Genomic DNA, 10,233 nt, shown 5'->3' with positions numbered 1-10,233 from the left:
AAGCTTCAGGGAATGTTAACTTCAAGTCTCTCCACTCAGGTTTTGGAGGAGAAACTGCTCACACTGGGTGGAATTGGCCACTGTGGGCGGCCTGAGTGTGGGCCCTGCGGACCACCTCCCTGGGCAGCTTCCTTGACCAGCGAGGCTCCGCAGGGCCGGGCAGTGGACATGGGTTGTCTGTTGACTTCCGGTTCTCTGCCATCTTTCACGTACAGAACTTCCGCAGGAGCTGCCAGGCCTCCGGGCGTGTCACCGCAGGGCTGAGGGTCCATTTGGGAATGAGGTGGAAGGGGGCGGGCTCCGAGGGGAGAGAGCCTGGCCTGTCCAGGCTCTGGGTTGGGCTGTTTCCTGCAGCACAGGCAGCAGTAAGTACTCAGGTGGCCGGCAGGCAAACCGGGCAGCCCCGTAAGGAGGGCCAGAGCCTGGAGGGCTGAGAGCCAGCTGGCCTGAGCGAGAGCCCGTTTGCAGGCTGGGCAGTGAAGTTAGGTTTGGGGTTCTTAAGCGGGGGTATGATCCAGCCGGTGCAGGCACGGGCATCTGCACTGGGGTCTGCACTCAAGCCTGCATGTGTGGAGCGGGGTAGAGAGAGAGCAGACACAGGGTTGAAGGCCAAGGGCAGCGTCAGCAGGGCTTTTGGTGACATCTCGGCAGGGCACAGGAGCCACCTGCATTAGTCAGCTGCTGCCACATAATAAATTATCCCTAAACTCGGTGGCTTACAGGAACAATCATCAGTTCTCCTTTCTCAGTTTGTGTGGGTCAGGAATCCAGACAGGCCGCCATGGGTCAGCGTGTCTCTGCTCCACAAAGTCTGGGGCCTCAGCTGGAGCCCCGCCTGAGCAATCGCTCCCTGGCCTGGTGGTTGATGCAGCATCACTGGGCTGAGCTGGGGCTGTGGGCCGAATGCCCACAGGAGGGCTCACCACGTTCATTCCCTCGGCTTCCTGCCAGCACCGTGTCTGCATTCCCAGTGGCAGAAGTTCACAAAAAACAAAAGGAAAACTAACAAATTACTTAGGTAGAGATTAGTAAAAGTGTATTGTGCACACACCAGAAAGACAGTTTGCAAACCAGGAGTACTCAAACCAAAACATGGGATGAGGCTCAGAGGATGTTGTTACAAAGCAGCATATGTAGTGTGAGGGCAGTGATTCTTTATAGTGATTGGTTACAAGATTCGAATTTTCTTAAATGAAAGAGAGTTGGCTAGTGGTTACCCCACGCCAGTTGGGGGAACTGTTTAAGTTTTGCTTATGATTTTCAGAAGCATAAACAAGAACTGTCCCAGGTCAAGTTGACCTTTCTTGTCCTGCAAAATAAACTAAATTAAATTGTGCTTGTCTAACTGGTTTTGTCTCCTCGGGAGAAAATCGGATGCATTTGATTATAACACCAGGGCAAGTGTTCTGAAGAGAGAATCAGGAGGAAGCCATACTGCCATTTTTTTTTTTTTTTTTTGGCTGTGTTGGGTCTTCGTTGCTGTGCGTGGGCTTTCTCTAGTTGCAGTGAGCGGGGGCTACTCTTCATTGCGGTGCCTGGGCTTCTCATTGCAGCAGCTTCTCTTGTTGCGGAGCACGGGCTCTAGGCGTGCGGTCTTCAGTAGTTGTGGCGCACGGGCTTAGTTGCTCCACGGCATGTGGGATCTTCCTGGACCAGGGCTCGAACCCATGTCCCCTGCATTGGCAGGCGGATTCTTAACCACTGTGCCACCAGGGAAGTCCCACTATACTGCCTTTTATGACCTGCCCCCAGAAGCCAGGCAGCAGCATGTGAAGCATTCTATTGGAGGCAGTTACACAAAGGTCCACCTGGTTCAAGCAAGGGGACAAACCCGCCTCAGGGGAGGCGCGTCACTCACTGTGGCGTGTCAGATACAACATGGCGGCAGTGCTGCCATTTTGGGAAAACACAATCATACCTGTCAACTGAAATAAATGCACAACCTAAAAATTGAGAATTATGCTTTATTCGGTGGACTTGCTGAGGACTTAAGCCCAGGATACAGCCTCTCAGCTCTCAGGGACTGTTCCGAAGAGGTGAGGGAGTGTAAGCAGATAGGGCAGGGGGTCCCCGGAGAAAGAGAACCAGGAATGGCTTTCTGAACATATGAGAACCGTTTTGGCCTGTGCCATTTTGTGGTCTAAGCCTGGCCCTGGTGCTTGCCCTCGAACAGGTCTCAGTAATCAGTGATGTTAAACGAACAGAGGAACACAGGGACAGAGAAAAGGCAGTGATAAAGCAGAGTCCTAGGTCCTCCTCAAGGGATAAACATAATAATATACCTGGAGTTGTGCAGGAACTAAGGTCCCTACCCAGGTGGAGGGTGGAATGGTGATGCTGACCGTCCTGACTTAAATCAACAAAGACGTGACTCTGTCGACCTGACCTTTGCCCCAACTTTATGCTAAATTCTCTGCTCAAGCCCCTTCCTGAATATGCATGTGCCCTTAGCTTAAAACGTCCCCAGTTTTGCTGGGGGGGACCCTGCTTTGGGAAGGCCCCCGTGCTCTCCTTATTTGCTGTGATAAATTCTTCCTTCTCCCCACCTTTGCTGGCTTGGCTGTCTTTCGGCTCGACACCCACCGAGAGGTGAACCCAGTTTTCGGGTAACAGGAGGAGCCAGTATGTACAGGAGTTTTTGCAAACAAAACAAAACAAAAAACCAGGTAGTCCGAACAGCAAAATATTACTGCTAATTAAAGAAAACCAGACATCTCAAGTTAATGAATTTAGTGCTTTCCTATGTATGGGAAGATGCAAGATGTATGGGCTCCTTGAAATCCTTCCTTTTATATGCACCTCAGCTGGCCAGCTGAAGGTGACCTCTCCCCCGCAAAATTAAGACACCTAGTGTTGGGGGGCGTGGGGGCGGGAGTGGGGCGGGTCCTGTGGAGTCCAGGTCGCTGGGGCCCCAACGGGGAGTCAGAGCACTGCTTCCCTGGGCAGGGGTGCGGCACCCTAGCCAGGTACCTGAGGAGTCTCAGCAGGCTGACGCCTGGAAGACAGCGCAGGGGTGCTCTCAGCACACCCTCTTGCCCAGAGGTCGCACCCACCTGTCCTCAGGGTCCTTCCAGTGTGAACAGTGTTGGGTGAAGAAGTAAATCCTCCCTGTGCCGCCACCCAGCCCTCCCCACCCCAGGGCACCACGGACCCTGCGGGCTAGAGGGGGTGGGGGACGAGTCCCCAAGGCCTGGGGGCGGAACGGGGGCTGGAGAGGAGGCCTTCACGCACGGAGGGCGCTGGGGAGCTCCAACACAAACACATGGGTGCCCGGGTCCTGGACCTGGCCGGGTAAGCGAGACCTCGAAAGACGGCGCCTGCGGGGCTGGGCTGGGGTCGACCCCGCCCCGAGGCGGCCCAGGCAACCCCAACTCCTCCGCACTCCGGGGGACCCTCCCTTCAGGCCGCGCCCATCTCCCGCCGGGCCCCGCCCCTACATGCACCCGCCCCCTCTGGCCCCTCTCCCCTCCAGGATCCACCCCACACGCGGCCCGCCCTCCCCGGCCCCGTCCCTCGTGGCCGCCCCGCCCTCTCAGGCCCAGCCAGCAGGGTGGTGCTGAAGGGCCTCCCCGCGCTGCCGTCCCCCGAGCCGCTCTACGCCCTGGCGCGGATGGGGCACGGAGATGAGATCGGTGAGCGCCGCGGGCGCAGAGCTTCTGGTGGGGAGGGTGGGCTGTCATCCGGCCTCTGGGCTGCCCAGGTGCTGCAGCTCTGCTCCTACCCCCACCAATTCCTCAGTAACCCACCAGTGACCCAGGAAATCTCAGTGCCAGGACCCTCAGGATTCTCCCTGCAGCCCCCAGCCCCCAGAAGTGAGCCTGGGCCTCCTGCCCCATCTCACACACCACTTGGTGTCTTCTTACAAATGGGGAAGCTAAGGCCTGGCACCGTCCTGGCTGGCTGGGCAGCGGTTCCTGGTCAGGAAGGTCAGGTGTTCAGCCTTTGCTCTGCTCTAGAATCCCACTACTCGTGACCGGGCCCCAAACGTTCCAGGTGTCCGCACACTCCGTCTCTTAAAACCCTCTCATCCCCCCAGGGGCCAGTGGGAGGTGAGGCTGGGAGGGCCCTGGAGCCAGGTCCAGGAGGTAACAGTAAGAGAGGGGTTAGCAGTCCTGAGTGTAACGGGGGGCATGGGCTGGGCTTGGGCTGTGCCTGGATGCCTCCACCCCCAGCAATGCTGTGAGGCAGGAACACGACTCTCCCTGCAGAGTTCAGGCCACTAAAGGCACAGAGATGTGAAATGTGGGGTAAACGCAGCCCCCTGGACAGGGCGCTCCCGACCTGGTGGCCCCAGCTTCCCCCCCTGCTCAGGGAGCTGAGCCCGCTGTGCCTCGGTTTACACCTTGAGCCAGGTAACCCGAGGTGCTCTCCTCCCTTTCCGCGGGGTGGGCCACAGAAAGGCCCAAATGGTGGAAGAGAAGGAAGGCATAAGTGAATCACGGTGCAGCCCCCAGAAGTGACACCCCCCCCACCCCCGGCAAACGAGCAGTTAGCACTCAGCGTCCAACGCGCAGAAAAGTCTAACCTTGCTGAAACGAGGGAAAACGGCAGAAGGAGATGCACTCCGACAGTAGCAGGGTTTCCTTTACGTAGTAAGATTACAGCCGGTTCTTTTTCTTCCTGGGCTTCTGTTTTTCCTGGTTTTGTACAATGAGGGCGCGTTAGCTTAACAATCAGAAACCAACTTTCGGGAGAGCAGGGGCCCTTGGAGCCAAGTGGGGCAGGTCTGGGGGCAGCCTGGGGCCAGAGGGGCCTTCTTCCAGACCCCACTGTCCTCGTCACAAGGAGGTCATCTCCAGGCCCTTCTGGGTTCAAGGAGGTGGCCCAGGTGCCCCTCCTGGTGGACGAGTGTTTGGGGGTCACCAACAACAACCCGTGTGGTAGAGTGAAGGGGGATGGGCAGGGCCAAGACAGTGACAGGTGCCGTGGCCAGGGTGGGGAGACACCAATGTGACCTCAATAAGTGTCACCCCACGGACAGCAGGTGGCCGGGTGGGAGACGGCGGCGTCTGAGGTCGGCACTCTGCCCTCAGGCCTGGGCATCCCTCAGCGCCTGGAGGCTGTGCTGCAGCCGCTACCACTGGACTGCTACATGGAGAGCCCGGTAAGGCTGCTCTGGGCCTCAGTTTACCCTTTGCCAGAACTCAGGGGGACCACTTGCCTTGGGTAGGGGCAGGACCCGTGTCCCCAAAGACCCCTGAGCCTGACCAGAGGAGCCCTGAACTGTCACCCAACAAAGGGTCCTGGAGGCACCCGGGGCAGGAGCAGTGGGCCACAGAGCTGACCCCGCTCTGTCTCCAGGCTGTGGTCGTGGAGCTGGTGCCCAGCGACAGGGAGAGGGGCCTGCAGACCCCAGTGTGGCCAAGCTACCAATCCATCCTCTCCAGGGCCGGCTGTGCGGTGAGCCTGAGATCCCCACCAGGAAAGGGGTCAGGGATCCTCTGTGCCTCCTTGGAGTCCCGAGAGAAGTGAAAGACAGGCCCCCCCCCGAACCCTGCACCATGGTTGTGCGAGCTTCTACCCGGGCGTATGGCCACCCCTTGCCCCGGCCTCCCCGCTCCCTTCCAGGACCCTGACCTATCTCTGCCCGGGGGTCCTCACCCACCCCAGCCTGTCCGAGCAGAGCCAGGGGAAAGCGGGGAGCCCCATCTGTGGTCAGAGGCCTGGCCCAATGCTGCCTGTCAGCCCCCCACCCTTCAAGGGGCCGGGCCTGTCCTCCCGGCACCACCCACCAGCAGATCTTGGGCAGGACCTTCCTGAAGAGAGGACCTGGGGCTCCTGTCCTGGACAGCAGCCCCACGCCGACCCCCAGGGCAGCTCAGACGATTCAAGGGCCCCAGGCAGGCGGCCACCACAGCCCCCTGTGCACCTGTCCGCCCAGCCCTCGCAGGTCAGGAGCCCAGCGTCCTGGGGACCCCAGCCTGGAGAATGTGCTGATGCCCCACTGGGCCTGGGGCCCTCAGCCGCCCCCCTTGCCTTCCAGAGCCCCCTGGCCACGATAGAGAGATTGGAGTTTTATGAGTGGACCAGAAAGGCTGTTGCTGTTGTGACAACTGGGTGAACTCTGGCTGGACCTGCTGGGTCCACTGGGTCCTCCTGGGTCTGGCTGGGTCCGGCTGCATCTGGGCCGAGCCTGGGCCCCTACCCCTTCCCACTGCAGAGCCCTCCCCACCCTCTACTCAGCCCCTGCCCCATCGGAGACTAGATGCCCCACGGGGAATGGCAGAGCCGAGGGATTTGCTGAAAGTGCACAGGGTGGGTGGCAGAGCAGGGCTCTGGGCACCCCAGTCCTGTCCATCCCAGCTCGGCACTCAGCCTGCTCCTTATGCAGGGAGGCGGCCCTCTACGGAAACCTCATCCTCAAGAAGGGGTTGCCGGCCCCCGATGCCCTGTTCCAGGCCTGTTGAAGACCACCCGCCCAGGGAGGGATCTGGAACCCTGAACCCGACGCCGCCACCAGCAGGCGTGCCCAGCGGCAGATGAACTGGCCTGGCCCTGCCCGGCAGCGCTCAAAGCTCACCCAGCCAGGGGCTCCAGGGGCCCAGCGGGTCCTGGGGGGGCCTCTGCTGACCAGGGCTGGCATTATCCCAGTTCAGGAAAATGATGGAAAAGTGCAGTGACTTGCCAACATACAGTCCAAAGGTTTAAACAGGAGCTCCATCTTCACTCACAAAGGCCTGTTTTGTGCTGAGTGCAACAGCGGCTGTGGGCTCCCCGGAGGGCAGACCCCACCCACTCTCGGTGAACCCTCAGGTGGGAAGTAAGGCCTCCCTCCTCCCGATAGGTTTGGGTCACCTGACTTGGCAAGTCCCTGGGTTTGGGATGAGAGTTCACACAGGTCGAGACCCTCGCGTGGGGAGATCTCACAGAGGGCCGGGGCAGGGGCCTGGGTGACGCAGCACATGGCAAGGGGGCCTGGGGGTGGGTGCATCAGCTACCCAAGCAGCCCTGAGTGGGCTGCAGTCACTAAGGTGGCCCTTGAAGAGGGGACCAGGGCTGCTCCTTCAGCCCCAGAGACTGGTCTGGAGCCTCCGGGAGCTGACCACACCGTCAGCTGGGGTGGGGGGCGCTGGGCCCGGTGCCTGTGTTCCCTCGCTCTGGTGGCTGAGCGCCTACTGAATACGCATGAGCCCGAGTGGGTCTGGGGATGGCCGGGGCGGCGGGTAGAGGACAGGAGGACGCGAGGCACCCAGGCAAAGGGGGCCTGCGAGGTTGTGACGGCTTCCCGGCATGTTCTCAAACTGGGTCTCCCGGGGTGGGCGGGGTTCCCACTGGCCATTGCACAGGGTCCCTCCCTGAGGGCCTTCTCCCTGCTCCTCCAGACCTTCTCACAGCACGTGGGCGTGGGAGCTGGGATGACCAGGGATCCCCAGGGCTCGGGGGAGGCTGGTGGGCCTGGAAGGCAGATAGGTCCACTGGGCGGAGGTCTGGGGCTCAGCCTGGGGAAGGGACCACGTTCTGGGCCCGCCACTGCCGGGGCTGATCTCAGACCCCTGACCCCACGGCCAGCCGCTTCCAGCCACACACGGGCCTCTTGAAGCAGCTTTATTGAGGTTGAATTGACGTGCAGTCAGTAAGCTGTTCACGTTCAAAGCATTCAGTTAAATTCGTTTGGGTGTTGGACCAGCACCTCCATCCCCCCCTTCTGCCCTGCCCTCACTGGTCCGCCCCCCTCCCTGCTGGTCAATGTGCACTTTGCAGAACTCCGTGTAAGTGGAAGGCCGTGCATGCCCTCTGCGTGCTCGCGGTGGGGTGGGGTGTGTGTGTTTGCGTGCGCTGTGTGCATCGATGATTCCACTTTGCTGCAGAGCGGGATTCTGCTGTGCACACGCTGCTGTGTTCCATCCAGGCAGCTCTTGGCTATCGCAGATAAGCTTGCTGTGAACGTACCCGCACAAGTCTGCGTGGACACGAGCCTTCATTTCTGGAGCAAACACCTCTGGTCAAGTCTCGGCCGTAGGGCGTGTGTATGTGTGACTTTGTAAGAAACTCCCAAACCGTTTCCAAAGCAGCTGAGCTGGTTTACATCCCCAGCCCTGGGAATGTGCATTCCAGCCCCTGGCCCTCATCCTGGCTGCCCGTCTTTCCCGTGAGCCGCTCTAAGGGGACTGTAGCGGTGAGTTCTCTGACCGTTAATGGCGTTGAACATCTCATGGGTGTGTGTGCCTTCTGTTTTCTTTGGTGACATGAGTGGTCAATCTCTTGCCCATTTTGGCACTAGGGTGTTTAATGATTCCGGTCACCAATTCCACTATGTGTCGTGGGGGGAAGGGCAGGGGGCTCCCCCCACCACCAGGCAGCCCCTCAGCACCAGCTGGTGTCCTGCAGTCCGCTTGGTTCTGACACCCCCTGCCCGGGGACGCGTCAGATCCCGCAGGTTCAGGGCTCAGTCCCACAGGACTGCCCCCCGCGATGCCCCCACTCCAGATGCCAGTCCCAAGTCCAGGGGGGCACCCGGGCTTCTGACCGACTGGCTGTAGATAGAGGGTTCCCTTGACCCCTCCTCAGTCTCAGTTAGTTTTCTAGAGCGGCTCACAGAACTCAGGGAAACATTCACTCCCTAGATCACTGCTTATCCTACAAGGATAGGACTCAGGACCAGCCAGGTGGACGAGGTACGGGGAGGGGCTTCCGTGCCCTCTCCAGCGCCCCTCTCCCCGCACCTACACGTGCTCACCACCCCGAAGCTCTCCAGACGCATCCTCCTGGGTTTCTGTGGAGCCTTCACTACGCAGGCTGTTGGATTCAGTCACTGGCCACTGGTGACTGATCTGACCCCCAGCCCCTCGCCCCTCCCCGAGGTCTGGGTGTGGGGCTGGAGGTTCCAAATCTCTATTCCTGGTCACTTCCCTGCAACCGACCCCATCCTTAGGGACCTTCCCAGAGTCACATCCGTCACACAGCAAAGGACAACTTTATCACGCCCATCACTCGGGAAATTCCAAGGGTTTTAGGAGCTCGGCGCCAGCATCAGGGATGAAGACCGCGCACATTTCTGATTGTAAGTCACAGTATGACAGTACTTTCCACTAGTCCAGGCTCTTGCTGGGGAGCCCCAGTGCCCACCAGAAGGGTCTTGGGTTCAGCCCAATGCTCAGACTCAGGGAAGAGCACAGACCACCCTTGCCAGCCGTCCACTGAAGAAGAACGTTCCACAGGTGTGGTGGGTCACATTTGCCCTGTGGCTCAGGTGTGTGGGGATGAGGGTCGCTGGGCACTGCCTGGCCAAGAGCCTGTGCCCCCAGACGCAGGTGCAGCATCCCGGGTCCCCGGCAGGAACACTACATCAGGGGAGCCAGGGCTGCGGCTCCCGGGAAGGACCTCAGGTGTCTTATTCCCTGCCTGGATGCCTCACCCAGCAGCGGTCACTCTGCAGAAGCAGTACTGCCTAGTGACGCCGGAGAGCAGAGGCAGGGGATCCACGCTCAGCACCCTCCGTAGAAGGGGTGAGCAGCGGCAGTGCGCATGGGAGTTTGGGGGGCGGGCGTCACAGGGGGCTGAGCTGGCCTGTGGCCTCTGCCAGTGTCTCCTGCTCACCCCCAAGTTCCCTGCTCCTGTGGGTCTCCGGCTGTGCCCTCGGGGCAGGCAGTGCCCACTGGGGACCTGGCTCCAGCAGGGCTGGAGAGAGACTTGGCCACGAACACCACCCTGGGCTGCCCAGGGCCGTGGCCACCATCGACCTCAGGTCTGAGCAGGTCACCGCTGGGGCCTCAGTCTCCTCGTTGGTACTGGGGGCAAAAGAGCTTCTGTCTGTGGGGCCTCGAAGCCGGGAGGCATGTACGCCTCTGAGCAGCGCATCTTGGGGTGAGGCTGCCATTTGAGGCCTCCAGGAGCTTGGGACCCGTGGGGTGACATAGGAGCTGTAGGGCACGCGAGGTCCCCAGGACAGACCCACGGCCTCTGGAGCAGCCGGGAGCCTCGTTCTGTCTTAGCCCCCAGCAGGCTCAGTCTGGGCGGCAGGGAAGTTTCAGGTACCAAGTGCTTCCCGCCCGATGCTGGAGCGCGACTGCCACACAGAAACCCCGCCTGCACTTGCACACACCCCAGCACATGTACAACTTGTGGAAAATTCCAGTGACCCTATACCTGCGTCTGCAACATCAGGCCTGCTGAGCCAGGCCGTGTCAGAGGACTGGTCACCTTAGAGAGCGCCGGCAACTGCCCAGAAAATGAGGACAGAAAGGCTGGGCCCAAGTCCACCCCCACTCACCTGTGCACCTGCCTGCCGTCCCC

The 10,233-nt window shown here is 60.3% G+C and overlaps 1 protein-coding gene across 1 annotated transcript; it reads left to right on the top strand.

Moving 5' to 3' along the window:
• The first annotated feature begins 2,761 nt into the window (after window positions 1-2,761).
• On the top strand, window positions 2,762-6,661 carry FUOM (fucose mutarotase). Its single transcript, XM_012531555.3, has 6 exons — window positions 2,762-2,818; window positions 3,473-3,632; window positions 5,034-5,104; window positions 5,302-5,400; window positions 5,984-6,057; window positions 6,332-6,661. The coding sequence occupies exons 1-6, from the start codon at window positions 2,762-2,764 to the stop codon at window positions 6,405-6,407; spliced, it is 537 nt and encodes a 178-aa protein (XP_012387009.2). The 3' UTR covers window positions 6,408-6,661.
• The last annotated feature ends 3,572 nt before the right edge of the window (window positions 6,662-10,233 follow it).

Source organism: Orcinus orca, chromosome 14 (genome assembly GCF_937001465.1).
Source record: "Orcinus orca chromosome 14, mOrcOrc1.1, whole genome shotgun sequence".
In the NCBI taxonomy this organism is placed as follows: Eukaryota; Metazoa; Chordata; class Mammalia; order Artiodactyla; family Delphinidae; genus Orcinus; species Orcinus orca.
This window is presented reverse-complemented; position numbering and strand designations above follow the sequence as displayed.